Source organism: Saccopteryx leptura, chromosome 8 (genome assembly GCF_036850995.1).
Source record: "Saccopteryx leptura isolate mSacLep1 chromosome 8, mSacLep1_pri_phased_curated, whole genome shotgun sequence".
Classification (NCBI taxonomy): Eukaryota; Metazoa; Chordata; class Mammalia; order Chiroptera; family Emballonuridae; genus Saccopteryx; species Saccopteryx leptura.
In genome coordinates this window covers 4525756-4553696 of record NC_089510.1, presented here as the reverse complement: position 1 = coordinate 4553696, position 27941 = coordinate 4525756, and the positions used below count along the sequence as shown (strand labels likewise).

General features: G+C 49.4%; 2 protein-coding genes across 2 annotated transcripts in view; both read left to right on the top strand.

Annotated features, from left to right (window-relative positions):
* LOC136380074 (phospholipid scramblase 2-like) overlaps positions 1-839 on the top strand; it is a 42431-nt gene extending 41592 nt beyond the window's left edge. The window contains exons 7-8 of the mRNA XM_066347829.1: positions 520-630; positions 715-839. Of these exons, the coding sequence (XP_066203926.1) occupies positions 520-630; positions 715-839 (236 nt within the window). The remainder of the gene's footprint in view (positions 1-519; positions 631-714) is intronic.
* Positions 54-27813, top strand: PLSCR4 (phospholipid scramblase 4). Its single transcript, XM_066347260.1, has 9 exons — positions 54-630; positions 8962-8989; positions 10126-10236; positions 14358-14593; positions 15882-15924; positions 17481-17698; positions 21146-21307; positions 23948-24106; positions 25797-27813. The coding sequence occupies exons 2-9, from the start codon at positions 8983-8985 to the stop codon at positions 25842-25844; spliced, it is 984 nt and encodes a 327-aa protein (XP_066203357.1). The 5' UTR covers positions 54-630; positions 8962-8982; the 3' UTR covers positions 25845-27813.
* The last annotated feature ends 128 nt before the right edge of the window (positions 27814-27941 follow it).

Sequence of the window (27941 nt, the reverse complement as noted above, 5' to 3'; positions counted from 1 at the left end):
CCCCGCCCCTCTTCCCAGGCCTCCCTTCCTCCAATTCCTCCAACTTGCCGCCTCCAATTCCCTGGAAAAGAAAACAGAAAGCCTGAGCCGCCCGCCCCAGTGTTCCCCGCCGAACTCCGCGCGGCCAAGGCCAGTCCCCAGCCAAGGGCGAGCGGTGGGAGCAGAGGCCACCGACGGGGGGCTCTGGCGACGGTGGATTCTCCCGGTCCGGTACGAGCTCCGGAGGCCCAGGGCCGAGCCCTCGCTCCGGGTTCCAGACCTGCCCGTCCCCGATCAGACGCCACCGTTGCCGCGCGCTCCCCTCTCCCTGTCCCCGCGCGCGCGGGAGCGCAGATGGCTCGTTCCCGTTCACACGGCTCGCCCTCCCCGGGATTTGGAACCGCCTGGGCCCCGCCCCCTCGGATGCCCCTGCCCGCGGGCTCAGCGCGGGGCCCCGCGCGGGGCGGAGCCGAGCGGGGGTAGGGGGCGTCCACCCGGGGCGGCGCGCCCCCTCCGCTCCGCGCCCTGTTTGTGTTTCAGGGAGACACCCTCCTCCGCCCCTCGCTTTCCCCGCCCCTCTCTCCCTTTCCTCCGCGGAACAGTGGACCCCAGGCCTGGAGGCGCGGGTGCCCAGCGGCCGGCAGCCAGGCGGTGAGTGGGGCCGGGGGAGGGGGGGCGACGCGGGGATCGGCCGGGGCGGGCTGCCACGGGGACCGCGAGGCGCCGTATCCTCAGGTGGCCGCCGGCGTCCCGGGGGCCCGCCGCGCGCCGAGCGCAGCCCGGGCGGGGATCGAAGACCGGGGCCCGGGACGAGGCCGTGCCCTGGGGAGCCCGTGGGGCCCGGGAGGGTTGTGCCCTAGAGAGCTGGCCGCGCGCCCGGCCTCCGAGCCTCGGTTGGCGTCGCCGGCGGGGGAGCGCGCGGGCCGCTCCTGCCCGAGGGGCTGGGCCTGCGTCTGGCGGACATCCCCGGGAGCCGTGGGGCCAGGCGGGCGGGCAGGTAAAACAGTTCCAAGTCCCTGCTTTACGCGCGGGGACGAGGGTTGGCGTTACGCCTCCAGTCTGACGTTAGTAGTGCAGGCAGACGGGGGAGAGGGACTGGCTTTGTTTCTATAAAATAAAACGTATCTATTACAAGACTTTAAATTTCTCTTTATTTTCTGGTCTTGTTTGTCTTCTCTTAGGATGTACAATGTAACTGAACTTTTATTTTCCGTTGCACATTTGCCACAGTAACTGCTAAAAGTGTAATTCAGTAAGGGTTGATTTCCCAACCTGCATGTTGCAGCAACTGGAAAAGAAAGATAACCTCCATCTATGTATCGCACATGTTATCTTGAAACAGTAGCGCCATTTCCATTAAATCTGGAAAAGCCAAACTGCTCCTCATCAGACTGACAATGTTGCGAATTGTATACACCAGTGACATTAGGCCAAAGAGTGCATTAACATTCTGATTAGCAAAAAAAAAAAAAAAGAATTGTTGCTTTTTACACATAACATGATTGTATACCTTGAATGTCTGTCTGAAACAACTGAAACTTTCATAGAAAAAAGTAAGAGACTTTAGTAACCAGTGTTGAATTGCACCTAACTGTAACATCTCACTAGATATGATGTTTGTAAACCAGAAGATACAATAGAACAAGTAAACCATTCACTTTGGCATGAACTGGCAGGAAATTGAAAAATCTATTTCAGTATGTCAAACTCTAGGGACATATGAAAACACCTTAAGTGTATATATGAGAGTCTATAGATACAAATACCATCAAATATATGCTCATAGATAAAGATATCCTTTCCCTACAAGATGTATAAATTAAATTTCTAACTGAATTTTTGTTTGTTTTAAAGCCATTGTTTAGCTTACGTGGAAAAACAAATAACTTGTCAGGAAGATTTCCATGAATAGAAAAACGCACATATACGTGGGGACTTGACTATATAATAAAGGTATTATAAAGCTATAGTGATGAAAATTCAATCGGCAAAGGGATAGACTTACAGAGGGTCTTTAGGTTATGACACGGTTCCGTCCCTACGACATAGCCTGAATTTTGGTGTGTGTTAAAACGCGCCCACCTAACACAGAACTCTTGCGCCTTTAACAGTCCAAAATGGTGTACGTAAGCTGTTCCTGGACGCAGCCTACCCTGCGTGGCCGCGTATTCTTCTGCCATGTGCAAACTGGATCCTTCACCCACATATTAATAGTTTGTATATAATTAGGATCCTAATGGCGTAAGCCGAAACGCCTCAATTTTTTTAAAGTTTTTATGGGAGTGAGCGTTGTAAACTCGAAATGTCATATATGTAGGCTGTTGTAACCCGAGGACCCCTGCATAATAAGCCTTTTGAGATGAATACTGAAGGTTTGGGGAAGAGAGAAGGAATTAGTGGGCTTTGAATTGCTTTCGGAGCCACACCTCTGACTCTGTAAAGACTTCACTTATAAAACAAGGACAGTTGTTTTTAATACCTCAAGGATTGGGTTGCCACCCAAATGTCAGCAAAGGACTGAAGGTTCGTTCACCCATTTTTGGGGATGTTTCTTTCCATCTGGGTACATTTGCCTTTCAGGCTCTGTAGCAATTACAGAGAGATCTGCATGGTTTAGGGTAATCACTGAGAAGCCATAAAGACCTGGATGTATGGACGTGGATGTTTGTCCACGTCCCTGGGACTGGCAAAACAGATTCAGCTGTAAGATAGTATTAAAATTAACGGTTCCAGCCCTGGCTGGTTGGCTCAATGGACAGAGCATCAGCCCAGCATATGGACGTCCTGGGTTCGATTTCCGGTCAGGGCACAAAGAAGCAACCATCGGCTTCTTCCCCCCTTACCTCTTTCTCTCCCTCTAAGCCTCCCACAACCAGTGGCTCAGTTTGAGCATGGCCCAGGTGCTGAGGATAGCTTGGTTAGTTGGATCGTATCAGCCTCAGGTGCTAAAAATAGCTTGGTACTCAAGCATCGGCCAAAGACAGGGTTGCCAGGTGGATCCTGGTCCGGGCACATGCGGGAGTCTGCCTCACTATCTCTCCTCCTCTCACCTAAAAAAAAAGAAAAAGAGAAAAAGAAAATTTGGTTAAATGTTCCTTAAGTTGTAAAAATATTCACCAATAGGACATGATTCCTTAAATTAGTTTATCATGAGGGAATAGCCAGATGCATGCACAAATATTTATGGAAATGGAAGTTTTATAATTATTGTAATACCAATAAGGTGTGAAGAATAAAAGTGGAATAAATTGAGTTAATTAAGGTACAGTCATAGATGTAAACTTAGATGGCAACTTAGATGTAAACAAACATATTTGTTGTACAGTATTTCTAATATTTATTATAACTCCTATGCATATACACAGAAGCATAAACACACAGACACAGAGGATATTCATCAACACTTTTATTTTAGGTTTTATTTATTGATTTGAGAGAGAGAGAGAAAGGGGGGAGGAACTGTAAACATCAACTTGTAGTTGCTTCTCACATGTGCCTTGACTGGGCAAGCCCAGAGTTTCGAACCGGCAACCTCCACATTGTAGGTCGACACTATCCACTGTGCCAGCACAAGTCAGGCACCAGCATTTTAAGAGTTGTTATTTTGGGTGGTTGGATTAAGGGTTATATTCATTTCTTCATACTTCACTTCTTGATTTTTTTTTCAAATTATGGTATATTACTTTCATAATCAGAAATATGGCCCTGGCTGGTTGGCTCAGTGGTAGAGCTTTGGCCTGGCGTGCAGAAGTCCTGGGTTCGATTCCCGGCCAGGGCACACAGGAGAGGCGCCCATCTGCTTCTCCACCCCTCCCCCTCTCCTTCCTCTCTGTCTCTCTCTTCCCCTCCCGCAGCGGAGGCTCCATTGGAGCAAAGATGGCCCGGGCGCTGGAGATGGCTCCTTGGCCTCTGCCCCAGGCGCTAGAGTGGCTCTGGTCACGACAGAGCGATGCCCCAGAGCAGAGCATCGCCCCCTGGTGGGCAGAGCGTCGCCCCCTGGTGGGCGTGCCGGGTGGATCCCGGTCGGACGCATGCGGGAGTCTGTCTGTCTCTCCCCGTTTCTAGCTTCAGAAAAAAAAAAAAAAGAAATATGTGTGGGTGTGTTTGTAATAGTTTAGCCACTTCCCCAACCGCTTAAGTACAATGTGATTCTGATATTAACCCCCCGAGTTAGCACAGACTCCACAAGTGTAAGGGCACAGTCCCCAAAAAGACGGCCAGTGCTTCAGACACCGGCCATAAGTTCAGGTGTCCCCAGGTCATCCGCACTCTTGAGCAGCTGGCTAAAAATTAGGGGGTTCCCATCACCCCTTCAGATTTGATCCTGAGCTAGGATGGATCCACAGAACTCCGAAAAGCCCTCTGTTTATGATTAAAGCTTTCTTACGAAGGGTACAGTAAGTCAGCATCCACCGGGTGAAGAGACACACAGGGTGAGGTCTGATAGGGCCCCCACTTTACCATCTTCGTGCCTCCTCCTTCCTATGGAGTCAGGATGCATCACCCTCCTAACACACTGATGTGTTCACCTACCAGAAACTCACTCCTCTCAGAGGCCAGAGTTGTTGTTTTTCTGTTTTCTTTATTTTTTTTTTTTAATTTTTCTGAAGTGAGAAGCGGGGAAGCAGACAGACAGACTCCTGCATGCGCCCGACTGGGGTCCACCCGGCATGTCCACCAGGGGGCGATGCTCTGCTGCAACCGGAGCCATTCTAGAGCCTGAGGTGGAGGCCACGGAGCCATCCTCAGCACCCGGGCCAACTTTGCTCCAATGGAGCCTCGGCTGCGGGAGGGGAAGAGAGAGACAGAGAGGAAGGAGACGGGGAAGGATGGAGAAGCAGATGGGTGCTTCTCCTGTGTGCCCTGGCCGGGAATCGAACCCAGGACTTCCACACACCGGGCTGATGCTCTACCATTGAGCCAACCAGCCAGGGCTCGGAGGCCAGACTTTTTACTGGGCTTTCATTACATAGGCACGTTTACTCGGATCACTGGCCACGCGGCTGAACTGATATGCCAGAACCCCTCATTCTCAGAGGTCAGGAGAGCAGTCAGACAGCACGTGGCGTAAAGCCTGAACCCTCTCAGTTCTGTGGTGATGATTCTGACGTGATGAGCTTCCATCCCGTGACATCTCCTTAGCGGAGACCCAGGTGTGATCCAAGGGCCCACCGTGATGAATAAAGAACACTCCTTGTCACGCAGAAAATTCCAAAGCTTTAGAAGTTCCTCCCCACGGAACGTGGGGCAAAGGCCTGGCAAAGTCTCTGTTTTACAACATTCTGTCACAGAAAACAACTAAAACTGAGTAGCCATCACTTCCTGTGGAGACGGAAGAAAATAGTACCTGAGACGATTTGCAAAGCTTAGTAGTTATTTCTTCTTTCAGCAAGGCTTGGATACCTTTCCAGGATTACTATCACATTCACTTATATTCACCCAGGATGGATCCTTGTGAAAAGAGAGGTCTATCAAATGTGAGCATGGGAAAGAATAGCAACATTTACACTGATTGAGAGTGTTATCAAGCCTTTGAAATCAAACGTAGTCCAGTATCGCTTCTAATCAGATGCATACATATGATCTCATTTGAAGTTTGTACATGAGTTAGTTACTACACTAATTTAAACTTAAATATTCCATTTCTCATAGTACAGGGTAATTTAAAAATACACACCTCAGTACAGGTCTACCTCACTGTATTACACTTCACCTTATTGTGCATTGCAGATACTATGTTTTTTATGAAAGGGTTACAACTCAGTGAAGGTTCAGATGAGGGTTAGTATTTTTTAGCAATAAAATATTTTTAAATTATGGGATCTGTGGTTACGGGTTTGTTTGTTTTTTTTTGACCCAATGCTATTGCACACTTTATAGTCTACACCATAGTGTAAACACACCTTTTAGTGGCAGTGGGAAACCCAAAAATTCATGTGATTGGCTTTGTTGCAATACTCACTTTATTGCAGTGGCCTGAACCTGCAAAATCTTGAAGGTCTGCTTGTATGTATATCTTGGGGACGTAACAAACATTATATTCCTCTAATTCTGAGAAGATGGCTTTCGTGTAATGTCAATTGTCCGCGCTTTCGTGTAATATCAATTAAAGCCTATGAGTAGATAAATACACCTGAACAGTATAACAATTACTAGCACTATCCCGAACCACATGCAAATCCCGTCCACACTGAAGGTGTCCTCTAAACTCGTTTGTCTTTCCTTTAGCTGCAAAATAAGAGGAAGCCCTCCAGCGAGGGCTCCATCTTCTTTCTCTTGGTGCTTACTAGTTTGAAACTCGTTGCAAACAAGGCTCCTGAACTCACTGGTGGCAGGTGGGACGGGCCTTGCCCGTGTCAGCTTGGAACCCAGTAGAGTGTCAAGCCCTCTGCGCGTCCGCTCAGGAATCCCGCTCGCTCGCTGGGCAGATGCAGGCAGCCCCCCTTAGACTCCGCCTGCAGACATTTCTTCCCGGCTCTGCCCCCAGTCGGTTAACTTGACCCAGTGAAACCACAGTGATGCCTGTTTGTTGAGGATGTGCTGTGTGCCAGGCACGGTCTTCAGTGCTATCTAAAAAGTGTAACCAGGCCCTGGCTGGTTGGCTCAGCGGTAGAGCGTCGGCCTGGCGTGTGGGGGACCCGGGTTCGATTCCCGGCCAGGGCACACAGGAGAAGCGCCCATCTGCTTCTCCACCCCTCCCCCTCTCCTTCCTCTCTGTCTCTCTCTTCCCCTCCCACAGCCAAGGCTCCATTGGAGCAAAGATGGCCCGGGCGCTGGGGATGGCTCCTTGGCCTCTGCCCCAGGCGCTAGAGTGGCTCTGGTCGCGGCAGAGCGGCGCCCTTGGAGGGGCAGAGCGTCGCCTCCTGGTGGGTAGAGTGTCGCCCCCTGGTGGGCGTGCCGGGTGGATCCTGGTCGGGCGCATGCAGGAGTCTGTCTGACTGTCTCTCCCCGTTTCCAGCTTCAGAAAAACACAAAATAAATAAATAAATAAAAATAAAAAATAAAATAAAAAGTGTAACCAGTGAGTCTCCTTCGGTTCCACGCGGTGCATGCCAGTGTCCTGCCGGTGACACGGGATAACCCAAGAAGAGAATGGTCACTGAAGGTCACACAGCTATGAGGGACCCGGGGGGCCTCCCTGTCCATGGGAACGACTCACTGTGCACCCGCTGTCCTGAGGGTGTTGGCACACACCACGTCCCACGTCTTCTGCCCTCCTCCAAGTTCACAGGGCGCCCTCTCCGGAGTTACATGTGGACGCCAGGTGGAGGACCTTGGTCAGCGGACGAGGACCTGGCAGAGGAAGCTGTTCTTCCAGCGCTCCCCCAAAAGCAGAAAGAACGGTGCAGACAGGGACCCAGCCTTCTCTTCTCTCCCCTCGCAGCGAGGGCCCGGGAGACAGGCAGAGCCCGCGGTTTTCCATCGCGCCCGCGGTTTTCTAACTCAGCCTGGGGCCCGGGAGTGACAGGATGCTCTCACCCAGAAGCTGCCTTGCTGAGAGGTCGGGACAGATTCCTGTCAACCGCTAGAAGCCGGCCAGCGTTCCCTGTTTCGTGAGCGACGTTTCAAATGCCCACGGAGTGGCCGGAGAGCCGGCGGGGGTATCCAGGTCTGCGAGCAGGTCGGTGTTCACGGAGGTGACGCTGCGAAGTGAGCCCCTGACCCGGCTGCAGGGTCCGGGCGTCAGGCGGCCGGCACACGCGTCCTGTCCTGCTGACAGTCGCCGTTGATGGTGTCGGGGCCGCTTTGCAAAGCGGCAGACGGAGCCGTCCAGCCCGGGGCTCCCTTCTTTCCCTGTTTATAGCGCTCCCGCCCTCCCCTGCCGGCAGCCTAGGCCCTGCAGACCGGAGGTCTCTGCCAGGAAGAGCTCTCTGGACGGAGCAGTGCTCACCTGGGACGGAGACACTGTGTCCTTGTCGTCTGCCCTGCTTGACCTCTGAAACACAGCAGATGTCAGCCCCCCTCCAACCCGGGCTGCGGGGCGCTTCCCACGGGTGACTGGGAAATCTGAGAACCCTTCACCGACCGAAGGAAGGATCAAGTGAACAACGTGCAGGCCATACCGACCGGAGACGGTTCTGCCTTCTATAAATGTAACAGGTGGGGCAGTGCTATCTTGTAACATCTTACGAGGAAGGGAAGAGGTTCTAGTATGGAGGAAGAAAGAAAGCCTCGCGCTCCACAGGGAAGAGGAGACGAGTTCTTTTCGCACCTGCTGCTCCTGAGGCCGCCTGTAGCCGGACAAGCCTCTGTTGAAATTCACAGACAGGACTTGCTTTTAAAAAGCCGTTTCACATTGTTAGAAAAAAAGAAAGTTTGAAGATTGGTTTATTGTTTTCAAATGGTTGTTCGTCAGTCCCTTGAGTCAAATCTGAGCCTTAATTTCTGCCTGACGCTGTGGAGAATGGGCACTTTTCTGTGTGCTCCGGCCGTTCTCAGATATCCTGATCACCGGACTCATCAGGGACGGGGTACCTGAACAGATTTCCAGTCCTGGGCCCCATGTGCGGTCGTGTGAATTTGGGACTGTTCCCTTCAAGCTTTTATTTGGAAAATAAAAATATTTCAGTCTTGATCTTCACCCCAATTTAGGCGATTGTTAGAATGTGCCACTGCCGATAGTTGAATAGATGGATGGATGAATGGGTGGGTGATGGAGTCATTGATTGGCCCCTTTCTCTAAGGCACGTAATTATCTGTTCTAATCAGCCTCCCTCATATTTCCCTGACAGAGTGCAATCCCAGGCTTAATGTAAAAAGGAACAGGTGTTGAGTTAGAAGGTGGCATGTGGAGGTTCCGGGTTTGATTCCCGGTCAGGGCACACAGGAGAAGCTCCCATCTGCTTCTCCACCCCTCCCTCCCTCCTTCTCTCTCTCTCTTTCTCTCTCTTCCCCTGCCACAGTCATGGACTCGTTACATGTATCACTAAGTAATGATAGTAACTGTATCTTTTTAAGATATGAAAATGTTTTATTTTTCAGGACTAATTGGACTTCTTCAACATGTCGGGTAAGTTTTTTGTGACCAAGTGTTCAGATGCTTTATTTTCTATTGGAATTGTGTGATGGCTTGCCTTAAAAATTGGAGTGTCTTATCCTTTGGAAGCTTTTTTTTATTATTTAGTATTTGGACAATATAGGTATTCATGCGTATGTCGTCATATGTGCGTCTGAACATTCCTTTCTGTCTTTAACAGAGAGGAAGGTGTAAGAGGGATTTATGTCGGCATGTTCATACCTGAAAGATTTCTAAAGTCGGTGGGGAAACTGGGGTGAGGAGAAATGCGGGTAGAAAAGGCAGTCTGCAAAGAGGTGTCGGTAACAAAACGCTCGCCATGGAAGCCAGGCTTCAGCGGCGGGCTCCGAGGTGGCCCTGCGTTTCTCAAGCTACGCGGGAAGTGAGCAGAGGAGAGGAACACCCACCCATGCAGGGGATTCGTGTGCGCTCACACTGTAGATCAAAGTCCATCAGCTAAGAGATTCAGAGCTTCTCCTGATACTGAGCCCAAGGAGAAGGTTCTCTGATTCCAACAGGAGGACAAGTTGTGACGTCATGGAAAGTGACTTCCGTACCTCCTTGACGCAGGTGGGGTGGTGAGGTCCTCCGGGAAGACGGGGTGGCGTGTGGCTCTGTGGAGGTGTAGCCCGGTGGCTCCCTGGTGGAGGGGCCTGACCCGCCTCAACCTGAGAGCTGTGTGAAGGGAGGGCACCGCCGGTTTCTAAACCGTTGGGTGTTCATGGTGCTCTGATTTGAACTAAGTACGCATCGTGTTAACGTTTTGAATTTATTGGAGCACAAAGCGGAATCAGGGGGAGAAATCAGATTTGCTCTGTATATGGCTGTCTGTATCAGGAGAAAGGATTGATTCTCAACACCACGGAAGGGATGTCTGCAGGTCGGCATCCACCCTGGGTCGGCTGAAGCTGCCGGCGTGGGGGCGCGCTGGCTCGGATCACAGCACAGTGATCCCACGCTGTGTTTTATGTGGTAACCCATATCCGGCTGGAGAAGTCATCAAGCATATCATCAGGTTGATGTCTGGTATACATAACAAATTACGTTTTTGCATGAGATAAGAATGGATCTATTCTAGTACCGTATTATCTTTCCTGTTGTAAATCATGTCCCCTGTCTCACCCCCAAAGGTGTCGTCCCCACGGCTCCCGAGCAAACTGCGAATGAAATGAAAAATCAAACAAGATCGACCGACCCGAGGCCCGAGGCCCCGCCCGACTATAATTCCCACGTTGTGCCAGGTACGTTCATCACTCAGAAAGGACCCCTCCTCTCTCTGGACAGCCATGGTCATAGTTAAGATCGTTTTCAAACACCAGTCATTCACTGAGCGGTTGGGTGAATATGCAATGCCCCCAGGGTGCCAAGCAGCTGACTGGGTGCCAGTTAAGGACACACACGTCTCCTCTGAGGCTGGATGGGCCACAGAGGAGGGATGCCACACATACATTGATGGCGTTCTCTTCACTCGATTATGGAAAGGTGAAGACAGTGTGTGAGGGGCACAGAGGACAGTCCCCGAGCACCAGGGACGTGAGGGAAGCCCTCACCATGGAAGTCACATTTTGCTGGCAGGATAAAGACTTTCTCAGTCAGGGGTCTCAAACTCGCGGCCCACAGGCCGCATGCGGCCCGCAGGCCATGAGTTTGAGACCCCTGTAATCTCAGTCAAGCAAAAAAGGGGAAAAGGGACCATGGCTGCTCGAAAGAGCACTATGTCCAAAAGCACAGGTCACGAAGGTCTGGTAGGACGTGTGCGTGGGACAAACGGCGTGAGAAATGGAGGCGGGCGGCCTTGACTGCCCAGTAAGGAGCTTGTCGTTCTACACAGATGTTTTGGTAAAGTCTGAACACACTGCTGGTGGTGACTCAGGAACATGGACGCTCATTGTGCGAGTGGACACTTGAGCTATTCTAGTCTCTTTAGAAAGAAATTCTGCAACGAGTCAAGTTTTTAAAGTTAAAAATGTACTTCTAAGGAAATAGTTATTTACAGGATTAATATCAGGCCCTGGCCGTGGCTCCATGGATAGAGCATTGGCCTGGCATATGGACGTCCGAGGTTCAATTCCCGGTCAGGGAACACAGGAGAAGTGATCATCTGGTTCTCTGCCACTCCGTCTCCCCCTTCTCTATCTCTTCCTGTCTCTCAACTAGTGGCTCAATGGTTTCAAATGGGGCCCTGGTCTCTGAGGATGACCCTGTTGGAGCACATCAGCCTCAGGTGCTAAAAATAGCTTGGTACTTGAGCATTGGCCCCAGATGGGGTTGCCAGGTGGATCCTGGTCAGGGCACATGTGGCAGTCTGTCTATCTCCCCTCCTCTCACTTAAAAAAATAACACACTTTAATGACTCTCACTTAAAAAAATAACACACTTTAATGACTTGGAAAATGATGGATAAGGTTGTAGCAATATTTCTTCAAATATATATTTATGTTGACTTGAGAGGTGGAAACCAATGAGTTAGGCTGTGAAGGACAGAAGAAACCCCAGTATTCACAGGATGGTGGCAGAGTGTTGCTTCGGCCCCAGCCGCATGATCTGCGTGGCTCCAGTAGCCTTGGCCCTGAAGTGATTTCTGGAAACAGCAGGGCTCCCTTTTCCCTTTCCCTCATGAGCCGCGTATTGTGTGGGTCCAGTCCATGGCAACCCCCATAGCTGGCTAAATCCAAGGATTGCAAAATCCCAGATGATCATCTTGCCATTTCTGATCCTTTATTTTCCTTTTTATTGAATTTATCGGGGCGACACGGGTCAATATAATTATAGAGGTTTCAGGTGCATGATCCTATGAAACAGCGTCTGTATGTTGTATTGTGTGTTCACCACCCCAACTCAAGTCTCCATCTCTCCCCGTTTATCCAACCGACACCCTCGTCTCCCTGTCCCTGCCCCTCCCCCGGCCATCACCACACTCCTGTCCACATCCATGAGCGTTTTCTTCCTTTTCTACTCAGTCCCTGCATCCTCCCATCCCCCCACCCTTGCCTGACAGCTGTCAGCCCATTCTATCTCTGAGTCTGCCACTATTTTGCTTGTTAGTTCATTTTGTTCATTAGATTCCACATGTGAGTGAAATTATGTGGTGCTGGTCTTCGTCTGACTGGCCTATTTCACTCAGCATAATGCTCTCCAGGTCCATCCGTGCTGTCACAAAGAGTGAGATTTCCTTCTTTTTTATGGCCAAGTGGTATTCCACGGTGTGAATGGACCACAGCTCTTTTATCCACTCACCTGCTGCTTCCAGATTGCGGCTGTTGAAAATGACGCTGCAGTGAACACACAGAGTGCATAGATTCTTTCAAACTAGTGTTTCGAGTTTCCTTTGATATATTCCCAGACGTGGAATCACTAGGTCATAAAGCACTTTCAATTCGAATTTTTTGAGGTAACTCCACACTGCTTTCCACAGTGGCTGCACCAGTCTGTATTCCCACCAGCTGTGCAGGAGGGTTCCCTTTTCTTAACACCCTTATCTACACCTGCTGTTTGCTGAGTTATTGATGACAGCCACTCTGACAGCTGGGAGGTGACATTTCAATGCGGTTGCAATTTTCATTTTTTTCTGGTAGTTAGTGATGTTGAACATCTTTTTATATGGCTATTGGCCATCTGCCTGTCTTCTTTAGAGAATTGTCTATGTAGGTCTTTTGCCCATTTTCAAAGTTCGATTGTTTTTTGTTGTTGTTGTTGTTGAATTTTGTAAGTACTTTATAAATTTTGCTAAGTGAAAAAAACCAGACACGAAGGCAACTGGGTATCTTATTTCATTTATAGGAAATACCTGTATCAGGAAAGTCTGTATGTAGGGACAGCTGTTTCCAGGGACTGAGGTGGGGACAAGGGACGGAGAATGAGTGCTTATGGACGGGGCGATGAAAACTTTCTGGAATTAGACAGCCATCATTAAAAGCGCTCTCTCTCTCTCTCTCTCTCTCTCCTTGTTTTTTTCTGAAGTTGGAAACGGGGAGGCAGTCAGACAGACTCCCGCATGAGCCTGACCGGGATCCACCCGGCACGCCCACCAGGGGGCGATGCTCTGCCCATCTGGGGCGTTGCTCTGTTGCAACCAGAGCCATTCTAGTGCCTGAGGCAGAGGCCATAGAGCCATCCTCAGCGCCCGGGCCAACTTTGCTCCAATAGAGCCTTGGCTGTGAGAGGGGAAGAGAGAGACAGAGAGGAAGGAGAGGAGGAGGGGTGGAGAAGCAGATGGACGCTTCTCCTGTGTGCCCTGGCCGGGAATTGAACCCTGGACTTTCACACGCTTGGCCGATGCTCTACCGCTGAGCCAACTGGCCAAGGAGAAAGCTCTCTTTTAAAGTTAAGTAGACCTTGCCCAACCTGTGGCGGTGCAGTGGATAGAGCATCGACAGGGAGCTCTGAGGTCGCCAGTTTGAAACCCTGAGCTCAACTGTTCAAGGCACATAGGAGAGGCAATCAGTGAAAAACTAAAACGGAGCAATTACAACCTCACTCCCTCTCTCATTCTCTCCCTCTCTCCCTAAAATCTCCTTCTCTCCCTCTCTCCCTAAATAAAACTTGAAAGTTAAGCAGACCTTACTAGTTTTGTGAGCTTCGGACAGAAATTGACAGCGCTACATTATGTGCTGGCCTTGTGTTAATCCCAGCGCCACCTGAGGTAGTAGATACATTGTTTCTCCAGAAGAGAAACAGACAGAATGCGTGGAGTATGGAGCCTGTCGCTTCGTGTTGCAAACCTTGTTTCCACGCCTCTGGAAATGGGACTCATCATCTCCTATAAAAGCTGGAGAGGACGACGTGAGCAGGTGTGCAGAGCCGTGCGTCCAGTGTCGGGAGGTGGTACACGCTCAGACACTGGAGCACCTCGTTGCTGTTAAGTGGGTGTCATGTGACCCCTGTCCTCTTCCTGTAAAAAGTGCCACGCCCTGGCCGGTTGGCTCAGCGGTAGAGTGTCGGCCTGGCGTGCGGGGGATCCGGGTTCGATTCCCGGCCAGGGCACATAGGAGAAGCGCCCATTTGCTTCTCCACCCCCCCCCCTCCTTCCTCTCTGTCTCTCTCTTCCCCTCCCGCAGCCAAGGCTCCATTGGAGCAAAGATGGCCCGGGTGCTGGGGATGGCTCCTTGGCCTCTGCCCCAGGCGCTAGAGTGGCTCTGGTCGCGGCAGAGCGACTCCCTGGAGGGGCAGAGCATCGCCCCTGGTGGGCGTGCCGGGTGGATCCCGGTCGGGCGCATGCGGGAGTCTGTCTGAGTGTCTCTCCCTGTTTCCAGCTTCAGAAAAAAATACAAAAAAAAAAATAAAAAAAAAAAATAAATCGTGCCGCTTCCACGCCCCTGCTGTGTTAATCATTTATAACGCTTCCATTTGTCCTTGAACACAGGACCCCCTGTGACAGCTGTCCCTCCGCCTGCGAGCCACCCCGGAGGCTTGCCCGTGGGGGACCGTGGTCCGCAGCAGCCCGGTCCCTACCCCTTTGGCCCGCCGCTGGGTGGCACCCATCCCATCCAGTGCCAGCCTGGCAAACACCCAGTGCCGGATCAGTCTGCTCCGATAACATGGATGCCAGTGCCGGCTCCCGTGCCGAACTGCCCTCCGGGTCTGGAGTACTTAACCCAGGTACGTCGCCCGGGGCCCGGGTCTGTTTTCCGAGGAAGGACGACTGGCCGTCCAGCAGGCGATAGAGGGCTGAACGGGGTGGACACGGTGATGGGTCAGGGAGGACAGAGAGCTGGCCTGTGGGAGTGTGAGGGCGATGGTACCACTGACAGAAATGCGGGAGGAGGTCGAAGGGCAGGGGGCGTGTTTTTGGTGGCAGGGGCATGGTTTTTATAAAGGGTGCACACGCTGGATTTTAAGACATTCACGCTGCCCTGTCAGAGGCCATTTAAAAGTAGGAATACGGATGTAGGAAAAGCTATCAGAGATGCTAATCAGGGTGCCGTTGCTTCGGGGCAGCGTTAACACGCATTCATGTATTTTTCATTAATGAACGCATCCAGCAAGTCCTTGGTGAAATGTGGCATTGCAGGCAGTGTCTCTGGGCTCAGGGGTTAGGAGTGATCTAATCTCTGTGACCTAACATGATGCAGACATGACCCCCTGTCCTCAGCGAAGGCGTCCTCTTCCGCTAGAACGTTTTCAGTGTCACAGGTAACGGGCCCGTTGAACTGGCTCTCTCTAGAGCAGTTCCTAAGGGAAGTCAGACGTGCATTGAACGGTATCCCCAACCTCCTTTTGGAAGGGGTCCCCCCCCAGAAGGTGCCCCCCTCTTTGCCCTCATCCTGTTTTTCTGCTTCCCACCCACTCAGTGTGCCCCTCGGGAAGGTCTTGGCAATGGGCAGCTCAAGCAAATGGAAGTCAGTATGTGAACCTCTCAGAAGCGCCTGAGAAATGATACAGAGTTGGACACTCCCGCGTGGAATCCACCCCCGGGGCCGATTCACTCTCCCTAGACACTGAGAGGAGACTCCTTCCTCTGGGGCTGGTCCCTGTGAAACTGACCAGCAGTTCCCGCGCACCTGCAGGCTGTGGGTGACATTTCCCAGACGGGGACCGAGCGAGGGAGGGACAGCCCGCATCAGCCCAGCCGCTTCTAGAGGCTGTAAACTGTGGAGGGGGATGGTTTTCTGACACTGTCGACAGGCGTTTTACTCTTCTGCAGTGGAACTGGGGGAACGTCTGTTTCCTCTGTCTTGACAGCTCTGATAAGCAGACCAATCAGGTGCAGGGAAAGCTGATTCCACTTGGTCAAAAAATGTTTTCATTCCATTCAGTTTCAAAAAGATAAGTTGGTATTCATGGATACATTTCCATACCCGGTCGGATCGGTTCCTTTTCTTGATGCGGACTTGGTTTCATTCCGTTCCTTCTCTCTCTCCTAATTGTGTTGTTTTATCCCCAACAGTTGGACAACATCCACGTTCTGCAGCACTTCGAGCCTCTGGAGAGTACGTGTCTCACTGGGTAGCTCGCGGCAGGGTTGGAAACCGGGTGGAAATCCGCCCTATCCAATACCTCGTTCCTTGTGCGGATTGATCGCTTGTTAGTGGTTCAAAGAGAAAAACATGGGGTTCTCTTTTCAGAACAGTTAGTAAGAGGAAAGATTTTGTATAATTTCATCTGTTTGGACATCAGATGGAAACTCTCAGACGTGAAAAAGGTGGACACTGTATTCGGAGATCTGCCCCACCCTTTGCCCACCCCGCCCCCTCCATAGGAACTTCTCGTGGGTGAGAAACAGAAGTAGTCAGAGTCTAGGCTAATCAGTCAGGAGACCCAGAGCTGGCTCATCTGTGGCAGAGACGAACATCTGCTGAGCTCGGGTCCAGAGCCCGTGTTTTGGAAGGAGGAGGAAATCCCATAGTAGGAACACCTGTGTGCTCTCTCTCACTCCATTCTCCCAAGACGCCTGACCCTCACTGTGCTGGACCTGCACCTTCCTTTAACCAGCCCCTAGGGGCCTTGGACTCGTCTCCGTTCTTTTCCTTATTTGCAGTGAGTACAGACCCTAATCGTCCCAGCATACTTCTGGAGCCGAGTAACTTACGGTCTGTTACATAGTTTCATTTCTGTGGTTATAGAACTGCTTTTGGAGTTCAGGTAGTCTAGGAAAGGTGGTTCCAGTCTTGGCTTTTATGCCGAAGAGTTTTAAGACTCATTTTACACTCAACTTCTTGAAAGAAAGGTTTTAAAAAATTTCAACTGATTAAATACTTAGAAGGCAAACAAATTATTTTAATATTCTAATCAATTGTATATATTTTCATGAAATTTTATAAAAGTTATTTTGATTTAAGCCCCCGGAAGGACTTATTTTTTATTTACCTACTTTTTATTCTTTATTCAAGTACAGTTGACATACAATGTTATATTAGTTTCAACTGTATAACATAGTGAGGCAACCGTTATACCCCTTATGATGCGATCACCAGAATAAGCCTAGTAACCTTCTGTCCTTTCACAAAGTTATGCTATGTTAACACTTCCTTACGCTGTAACCTACATGCCCGTGACTTTTTCCGTTTTTGTTTGTTTTGTTTGTTTTTTCTGAAATGAGAAGCAGAGAGACAGACTCCCACATGCGCCCAACCAGGATCCACCAAGCATGCCCAGCAGGGGGCGATGCTCTGCCCATCTGGGGCATTGCTCTGTTGTAACCAGAGCCATTCTAGCACCTGAGGCAGAGGCCATGGAGTCATCCCCAGTGCCCGGGCCAACTTTGCCCCAATGGAGCCTTGGCTGTGGGAGGGGAAGAGAGAGAGAAAAAGGAGAGGGAGAAGGGTAGAGAAGCAGACGGGCGCCTCTCCTGTGTGCCCTGGTGGGGAGTTGAACCCGGGACTTACACACACCGGGCTGATGCTCTACCGCTGAGCCAGCTGGCCAGGGCCACTTTTTCCGTGTTTAATAACTGGAGACGTACACCTGTCATTCCCCAGTTAGGGGCCCACTTTCACTCCTTCTAATTGAAGACGGTTTTCTTGCTTTACTTTTTTTGTGATGACAGGCGTGGACACTCATAACAAGTACGACATCAAGAACAACCTGGACCAGATGGTTTACACGGTAACAGAAGACGCAGGCGACTTCACCAAGAATGCTTACCGGACACTGAGGCCCTTCGTCCTCCGAGTCACCGACTTCCGGGGCCGAGAAATCATGACGATGCACCGGCCCTTCAGATGCACCTGCTGTTGCCTCTGTTGCCCCTCCACCCGGCAAGAGGTCAGAGGGTGGGGGTCTGCACCCTTGTTTCTTCCGGACCCCACTCTTCACACGTGGCTGCGCACCTTTTCCCAAACGGCGCGGGCAGGGGTTCTCCCAGGTGCTCCCAGTCAGAATGTAACAAGCTAGTGACCACACGGTTGTGTTCTTCAGTGATAACGGGTGGATCAAGCCAAAGCATGAATTCAGTGACCAGAATTCTATGAGTTGTGCTACTGGGTTAGAAATTGACCATATTTTTTTGCTCCATAAGATGCACCTGGCCATAAGACACACCTAGGGTTTTAAGGAGAAAAATAAGAAAAAAAATTATTCTGAACCAAATGGTGTGTGTCAAGATATTTAATAAAATACCGTATTTTTTGCTCTAGAAGATGCACGGGCATTTTCTCCTCCACTTTTTTTTTTTTTTTTTTTTATAATAATTTTATTTTTTTAATGGGGTGACATCAATAAATCAGGATACATATATTCAAAGATAACAAGTCCAGGTTATCTTGTCGTTCAATTATGTTGCATACCCACCATCCAAAGTCAGATTGTCCTCTGTCACCTTCTATCTTGTTTTCTTTGTGCCCCTCCCCACCCCCTTTCCCTCTCCCATTCCCCCCTCCCCCCCGTAACCACCACACTCTTATCAATGTCTCTTAGTTTCACTATTATGTCCCACCTACGTATGGAATAATACAGTTCCTGGTTTTTTCTGATTTACTTATTTCGCTTTGTATCATGTTATCAAGATCCCACCAAAAACTCAGAAACATTGATACGTAAAGACACATGCAGCCCCATGTTTATTGCAGCATTGTTCTCCTCCACTTTTGAGAGGGGGAAAAGTGCATTTTATGGAGCGAAAATTATGGTACGTATCACATAGAACAGGAGTCATAGGTATTTATCCACCCCCCCCCCCCCCCCCGTCAGGTGTGCTGAATGTAAACATGGTTATAATGGACAGGGACCTGAGATGCCTGTGCTCTGCCCATCGCAGCCACACCTTTGCTACAGACAAAGACAGCAGGGGCACTGCCCTCTGCTGAAGGGGTGACCCCTGGCCGAGGGCAGTGCTGGGCCCGGGGAGCAGATGCTCTGAGGGACAGTCTTGCTACCGTTCCCCAGGCTGCGTAGTAGTCCCAGGAAAGCCACTCGCTACAGGGACAGGAAAAGCAGCTTCGAGAGAGGCCCGAGGGAATCTGAATTCCCGATAGGCCACCTGCTTACATTTGGACCATGTATTTAAGGTCCTCGCGCCTCAGGGTGGCACACCGAGCAGAGCAGTGCCCCCTCGATGACCGGGCGTTGGGCTGACAGGCGCGTGTGCCGTCGTAAACTCAGGCATAGCCCTTTCTGCACCTTCATCTATTCCCCCGTGGAAAGGAGGTGTTCACAGCCCCTTCTCCTAGGACGACTGTGTTGAGGATTAAGGAGGAAATCAATGCCATCTAGCGGAGTGCCCGTCACACAGTACGGCGTCCAGTGGATACTAGCTGTGGTCAGACATCTCACTCCTTTACTGTTCTTCGTGTGTGTGTGGTGGGGGGGGGTGTGCACCCTTACATTGGAGGTGAGTTTTCAAATCGTATCCTTGATGCTTTTGTTTAGGAAGCGTTTTTATTTTTTTGTATTTATGAATTGGGCTTCGTAAATCAAAGGCTGGAAGTGCAGCCTTCCAAGGTCAGAGTTATCCAGGGCAGAGTAAAGCAAATTAATATTACAGCCTTAGTCCAGTGCACAGAACTTCTGTTCCACAACATTGTCCGGATGTTTCTCTGATTTCTCCAGTTTGACTTGTGTTCGTGAGTGTGTGTGTTCGTGTTTGTTTTGTGTGTGTGTGTGTGGGGGGGGGGCATGTACTTAGTTCTATGCTGTTCTATCAGCGTACAGATTCCTGTGTCCACCACCACAACTCCAACACCAGTTTCATCACCACAATAAAACCCCTCTTTTATAACCATATGTCCCTCTCGCCTCTCTCTTCATCTCTAACCCTAGCAACTACTCACTCATTCTCCATCTCTGTAACTGTCATTTCAAGAATGCACAGAAACAGAGACAGATAGTATGGGACATTTCAGCACTGGCTTCTTTTTTTCAGTTTTTCAATCTACTTGACCTTGAGATGCAACAAAAGTTGTGACACGTATCAATAGTTCATTTCTTTTTATGACTGAATGATATGAATATGATAATATAAATATGATGAATGATATGACTGAATTCTTTTAAAACTAATTTATTTGTATACAGTTTTGACTTTTTTTATCTCAAGCCAAAACTTACCCGAAACCCTGGTCCTAGGAAACTATCAAATGTCCATGTCGGTGTATGTGTGTGGTGGTACATCTATGAACAATATCTATGAATAATAATTCATGAAACTGTGTAGCCTTGCCCCATGATGAGACTCAGGGGACCCAAAATTCTTAGGAACGTATATATGACACCAGGGGAATTGTCACTGGAACTTTTACTTTGGTCTTTTCCCAAATAATTTGGTGAGTCATTCGTTACTATGACCCATGAAGATATTAGTTCAGGGGTCCCCAAACTACGGCCCGTGGGCCGCATGCGGCCCCTTGAGGCCATTTATCCGACCCCCACTGCACTTCCAGAAGAGGCACCTCTTTCATTGGTGGTCAGTGAGAGGAGCATAGTTCCCATTGAAATACTGGTCAGTTTGTTGATTTAAATTTACTTGTTCTTTATTTTAAATATTGTATTTGTTCCCGTTTTGTTTTTTTACTTTAAAATAAGATATGTGCAGTGTGCATAGGGATTTGTTCATAGTGTTTTTTTATAGTCTGGCCCTCCCACGGTCTGAGGGACAGTGAACTGGCCCCCTGTGTAAAAAGTTTGGGGACCCCTGTCTTAGCTTCTTCCCAAAGGCCTGTTGTAGAGATTACGAGCGGAAAGAGCGCAGTGGACCATAGTGTCAAACACATTCCGTTGAGTTTCCCCACATAGGGTTTTCAGAACGCTGCTCTCCTGTTCTGTGTTCTGTTCGAGTTGTCACGCCTGGGGTTTAAATGGAGGAAGTCCGTTTGTTATGGTTGTTGTGAGCTGCGCGGGAAGATGGGAGACACCTTGCTAGCACACACGGGATCGTGGCTGCGGCACAGAGAGCCGCCCGACCCCACGCGTGTGTCTGTGGGTCCCCTCGCCCCCCCCCCCCCCCAAGCTCTCCTGGGTTGACTTGGCGGAGCCCAGAGATGCTGCAGGGACAGCCTGGAGAAGTGGCCGTTCCATCACACGTAGTCACTTCGTCCCCAGAGGGACAAGCAGGACCTCATTCGCCTCTGAAACACACAGGTCTCTGAGAACCACGGCCGGGAACGACTCCCCCGTTGTCCACGGGAGGAGCGGCCCGTCCAGGCGGTGTGTGGGTGTGTGTGGGGGGGTGTCTGCAACGCGCCCCACCCCCGCCCCTCTGTCCTGCTTCACTTGCAGATGCAGGTGCACTGTCCCCCGGGCGTCCCCATCGGCTTCGTCAGGGACCACTGGAACCTGTGCCGGGCCGTGTACAGCATCCAGAACGAGAGGAAAGAGAACGTGCTGCGCATGCGCGGGCCGTGCTCCACCTACGGCTGCGGGGCGGACTCTGTGTTCGAGGTGAACTCATGTAAAAAGAACGTTTCTTCTTCCTTCTTCCTTCTTTCTCCTCCTCCTGCTCCTCCTCCTCCTCCTTCTTCTTTCCCTCCTCCCCTTCCTCTTTCCTTCTTCCTCTTTTTCTCTCCTTCTCTTCCTTCTTCCTTCCTTCCTCCTCCTCCTCCTTTTCTTCTTCTTCTTCTTCTTCTTCTTCTTCTTCTTCTTCTTCTTCTTCTTCTTCTTCTTCTTCTTCTTCTTCTTCTTCTCCTTCTCCTCCTCCTCCTCCTCCTCCTCCTTCTCCTTCTTTCCCTCCTCCCCTTCCTCCTTCCTTCCTCCTTCCTTCTTCCTCTTTTTCTCTCCTCTTCCTTCTTCCTTTCTTCCTCCTCCTCCTCCTCCTTTTCTTCTTCTTCTCCTCCTCCTCCTCCTCCTTCTCCTTCTCCTTCTTTCCCTCCTCCCCTTCCTCCTTCCTTCCTCCTTCCTTCTTCCTCTTTTTCTCTCCTCTTCCTTCTTCCTTTCTTCCTCCTCCTCCTCCTTTTCTTCTCCTCCTCCTCCTCCTCCTCCTCCTCCTCCTCCTCCTTCTCCTCCTCCTCCTTCTCCTCCTCCTCCCCTCCTCCTCCTCCTCCTTCTTCTTCTTTTCTCTCTCTCTCTTTCTCTTCTTCATGGATGGACAGACATCAGAATGAGAAGGATTTGGTTGAGATGATTTTTCCCATCAGTGAATGGAGTCGTCTGAGGGGTTGACCTGGTTGACGTCATAGGGTCTTCAAACTGCTGTTAGTGGGGTGCTTGCTGCTCACTGTTTTCCAATCAGTGAGCTTTTTTTTTTTAATGATTTTAGTGTTGGACAAAAATAAGAGAAACCAGTAAAATATGAGTCCTGAGAATAAGTAAGCAGCCTGACCTAAACTATTCATTGTATTTGGGTTGCATTTCACGAACCACTTCCAGGTTCAGAATAAGTCCGGAGCATTGCCCGGGCCCACCGCCTGGCAGAACCAGGTGTGCACGTTGCTCGTGTGCAGGTAAAAGTCTGTGTCCTCAAGAAATAGGACAACTGCCTGACCCAGTGGTGGCGCAGTGGATAAAGCGTCGACCTGGGACACTGAGAACCCAGAGTCGAAACCTGGAAGTCGCCGGCTTGAGCGTGGGATCATCCCCATGATCCCATGGTTGCTGGCATGAGCCCAAGGTCACTGGCTTGAGCCTAAGGTCACTGCCTTGAGCAAGGGGTCAGTGGCTCAGCCCCTGGTCAAGGCACATGAGAAGCAATCAATGAATAGCTAAAGTGTCACAAGTACAAGTTGATGCTTTTCAGCTCTCTCCCTTCCTCCCTTTCCTCCCTCTCTCTCTCTGGCAAAAAAAAAAAAAACACCCCAAAAAACAAAAACAAAAACAACATTAATAATGTGGATAACACAATAGATTATAATATATTGCTTACAAAAATTAGGGGATATTTCAAAATGAACATGAAGTGATGAAAAAGAGAAGCATTTGATTTCTTTTTATTAAACAAGACCATCAGAAAAGCAAACGACAAGTCAAAAAAAGTGGTTTGATTATGCAGATGAGATGCAAAACCAACTTTGATTTCATTGGTGCACATGCGCCCTACACAAGGCTGAGAGTCCTGAAGTATCTGCCCGTTCCTGATCCCCTCATTTTCTGAGCAGTATATTTTCCCAGGAAAAATAAAAACTGTTGTGCCGTTTTCTCAAGGGATACAACATGGTTGCTTATAATCTCTGGGACTCAGACAGAGGCGAGCCCGAGACGTACTTCCTGCGCTCCTCAGCGCCCTTCCTGAGCACCTTGTGATTCGCAAGGCTGGTCATCGACTGTTGCTCGTTCCAGTGTTTCCCGTAACACCCAATAAACTTACCTTAGTTCTTCTGGTATATCCCCATGTCATTGAGCGTGGCTTACTTTTATACAAAAAAAGACCGCGTAGACAAACAGAAAATACAGATAAGCCAAATTTCAGGGACAGGATATGTGGGGTCATAGTAGTGACCAGGCAAGCCCAAGGCTTTGAACCAGCGGCCTCAGTGTTCCAGGTCTACGCTCTGTCTCCGGCATCACCGCAGGCCAGGCAATGTGTGGGAACATTGTGATCCCCTCGTCTGTATCCCAGCATTTTCCCTCTGACAAGTGCCAGGGTCCCCTGAGAAGCCGCCCCCGAGAAGCCGAAGTCCTTTGAGATCCTGGCATAATCTAGAAAGACAGGGTGGATCTGTTGGGCACATCAGAGCTCACATGCTTGTACGGCGTTTGTGACGTGCACAGAACCGGGCCTCCTTGTGTTTGCTGATGTGTTTCCCTAGACGAGAAGAAATTCCCTTCCAATCCCCAGTTCCCACCCTTTTCTCTCTGGAGGAGAACTTCTGGATCATTTCGAATCATCCCTCCCTAATGGCTCCTTTGAGGATGGAGAAGCAGTACTGGCCAGCACCGTGTAAGATATCCAGTGTTCCGGTTCAGTTATTCACAAGTTGCAAGGCGTTTAACCCTCCCCGGCCATAATTTCCTCCGTGAAACTGTGTGGTTATTACATTCATTTTCTGCGCTGTATTTATGCTCAGAGAAGCTGTTTCTAACCGGAAGACTGAAACACGGATGATCATAGGTCCCAGTCATCCTAAGGTCAGACTCTCACCTTCCCAGGTCACAGCCCTCGATGGTGTGTCCAGCGTCGGCCGTGTGATCCGGAAGTGGAACGGTGTGATGTCGGCCATGGGCGACGCCGACCACTTTGACATTCGCTTCCCGCTGGACCTGGATGTGAAGATGAAAGCCATGATTTTCGGAGCCTGCTTCCTCCTGGTAAGCCGTCTGCTGTTGCGTGATCTTGGGAGAACTGCCCTCCCGGATGAGAAGCAGTGTAGTCGAAGGGCCGTAATGACTCTGCAGCTAGACCAGTGCCTGTCTCTGCCACTGACTAGTTTTCACATGTTCTGTCAAGTGTTTTAACACTTGCCGACCTCAGCCTCCTCATCCATAAATGGAGACAAAAATACTGACACTTTAAAGTTATAAATGTAAATATTAACTATCCCATGAATAACAAAGGGGCAGGAGGGTGCCCAGAAGAGTATTAGGCCTCCAATGGGTGTAATTGTCATCCTTACGTGTTGCTGATTACTCTCACTGCTTAAATAATGCCTGTCTGGTGACTTCTTAATGAAGTGAAGTAACTTGCCTGACCAGGCGGTGGCGCAGTGGATGGAGCATCGGACTGGGATGTGGAGCATCCAGGTTCGAAACCCCAAGGTCGCCGGCTTTGAGCGTGGGCTCATCTGGTTTGAGCAAAGCTCACCAGCTTGGACCCAAGGTCGCTGGTTGAGCAAGGGCTTACTATGTCTGCTGTAGCCCCCCCACACACCCCCGCATCAAGGCACCTATGAGAAAGCAATCAATGAACAACTAAGGTGCCGCAACAAAAATTGATGCTTCTTGGCCCTGGCCGGTTGGCTCAGTGGTAGAGCGTCGGCCTGGTGTGCAGAAGTCCCGGGTTCGATTCCCAGCCAGGGCACATAGGAGAAGCGCCCATCTGCTTCTCCACCCCTCCCCCTCTCCTTCCTCTCTGTCTCTCTCTTCCCCTCCTGCAGCTGAGGCTCCATTGGAGCAAAGATGGCCCCGGGCGCTGGGGATGGCTCCTTGGCCTCTGCCCCAGGCGCTAGAGTGGCTCTGGTCGCAACAGAGCAACACCCCGGAGGGGCAGAGCATCACCTCCTGGTGGGCAGAGCGTCGCCCCCTGGTGGGCATGCCGGGTGGATCCCGGTCTGGCGCATGCGGGAGTCTGTCTGACTGTCTCTCCCCGTTTCCAGCTTCAGGAAAATACAAAAAAAAATAAAAAATTGATGCTTCTCATCTCTCTCCTTTCCTGTCTGTCTGTACCTCTCTCTGTCTCTCTCTGTCTCTCTCTGTCTCTCTCTGTCTCTGTCACACACAAAAAGAAATGAAGTAACTCAGACATTGCTGCCCTTCCCCCCTGTCTTCTTGCCCCTTCTCCCCTGTACTCCGAATATCACTCCATCCTTACAGTTATCAGGTGCCACCCCCGCTGCTGTGCTGCTGACTGATTACTGGTTAATAACCATAAGTGAAGTATAGAAATAAAACTGATACTATTTACCTTAAAAACTGAATTAACACATTGCAATGGTATAGTTAACCTAGTGTATACAGATTGATTATCATGTTTTTCTTCCTTTTAGTAATAAAAATTCAGTTAATTCATATCCCCAATAGACAACACCTTGGCTACCAATGTTCCCAAGTTGGTAACGGCACTCTATATATTAGGTCCTCTATCTACATAAGGATTTATTAGATGGCTTTATTCTTAACAGGTACGGGAGGATTGCCAGATAAATTGTAAAGGATAATATTTTATGCCTGACAGCAAATTACTTAGCTATGTACATGCATACATTCTCTGTCTCTCTCCATATATATATATATATATATATATATATATATATATACATATAAATTCCTTTTCCAATTTCAGGACTTCATGTACTTTGAAAGAGCTCCACCCCAGCGTGCATCCAGCTAGAGGAAGGAACCCAGCAAATCGGCCATACGGTTTAAAAAAAATTTTTTTGTTGTTGTTGAAAAGTTGGGTTTACAGTCAGCCCTTCATTATTTGCAAATATCTTTATCTGCTTCTGCAGATTATTTTCCCCTGATGTTCGCTTTGACAGGGAGGCCGAGCGTGCGAGAACACAGCCTAACGAGCATGTCAACTGAGGATCCGTCTCCTTGGCCGCCTGCTGGGCCCGCAGTGCGTCCTGGACATGCTCTGACTCGTTCACTAACCGAGTGGAGAGAGAGAGAGAGAGAGAGAGAGAGAGAGGGAGGGAGAGAGAGAGAGAGAGAGAGAGAGAGAGAGAGAGAGCGTGCAGGCACCTGACCCTGAGAGAGGGCCACGCGGGTCCCCAGAGCGCTCGCATTTTAATAGGCCACGTCCCTCCACATCTCCTCTTACCAAAGACGCATTTGATGCAAAGGGAAAAGAATGAGGCTTTTCATCTTTTTTTTTTTTTTTTTAAAGAAAGCAGGCAGAACGATGACATTTTATTGCACAAGGAACGTGTCACTTGTGCACCTGTGTCAAAACGTCATTTTGCAAAATCTCTAAAGGTTTCCATGGAAAACTCGATTTTTATTACAAAGTCAAGAAAGTAAAACTTTCTTTTTTTGATCAGTTTAGAAGATGTTTGTGCCTGTCCCCTTCCGGGTGAGACGGTCAGGAGAAAAAAAATGACCAGGGCCACAGACACTCTAGAGCTCTTAGAAAGTTAGGGACATCGGTGCCCTTATCAAAAGCTTGCATTTAATGCATGTAACCTCCGAACCTTCGGATCTCGTGTGATGTGACGCAGAGGAGAAAACGCTTTTTTCTTTCGAGAGGATCCCTGACCATCACTGTGCTGTTGTCATGGCGAGAGCTGGGTGTCTGTTCTCGAGTTTTGCAACGTGACCCGTCTGTGTAGCACTTCGGAAAAGCAAGCGCTTCAATTTCTGACCCTGCTTAGTATTATTGCTCTGCCTCTTTTTAAATAACAGATAAATCGGTGTCTCTGCAAAGGTAATCATTCTACAGATCATATAGCATCAGTACGGATTATATAGGCTCGACGTAGCGAAAGCGTACACTGTACTGGTTTGTGTTGACTAGTTCACAGCGCAGTGCGTTAGGGACTGCATTCTGCTAGAGCCGCCTCGCCTCTGTGTGGACATGGATTGGGTTCTTTGGCTCCAGCCGGGTATGAAGAGTGGAACGTAGTGTTTGTTCTTCTGCTCCTGATTAAAAGAAGCATGCCTGAGCATTCTTAGATGCGGCTGTTCTGACGTGAGGGCCTTCCGGCACCGTTCCTCTGGAAGTGAAAGGTTCCTCGCTTTTTTAGTCATAGCCATCTTTGTGCGGCAAAAGCTGTTGACTTAGTTTCTTGTAACGTTCATTTTTTATGCACGACGACTAGCTTTTTTTTTCTTTTTAAATAAAGTGTAAAAGCGGCTGCTTTCTAAAATCCTAATTACCTTATGTTTCAAATTGCATTCGCACTCTTAGGCATATATATGCTATTATTCCTTCTCACAGCGCCTGACTGTTTGTCGTTCAGACAAAGAGTTTTTGGAAAATTTATATAAACTTTTCACTCTTGCTTGCCTGTGTTCCCATTCCGTGACCTGCTGCCGCATTAAACGAAGACAAAATTATTGCTAGCCTATGATAGTTTAAATTTTCATTTATAAAGTCTTTTGTGGTATTAACATGTCTCTTACAGTTACAACTTCTCTATCTTTAACAATCATACCATGTGCCATATTTTTATACTGCAGTTCATAGGATACCTTTTATATCTCTTACTAGTAGTGTTTGATTGCGTAAAATAGTTCAGCTTAATTTTAAAAAATAAAGTGCTCTCTGAAATGTGTGTGTTTTCATGCTTCATCATATTGCTTTTGGCTTTTAGATAAATATACTATGGCTTATAATAAAATGCTGTTTTATTCTTTGACTGGTTTGCTGAGTCTGTGCCGTGGACCGAATGTCTGCATTCCCTCCGAAATGCATGAATGAGCCCGACATGATGGTGTTCGGCGGTAGGCCCTCTGGGGGAGTAATAGGTCAGGTGAGTGGGGCCCT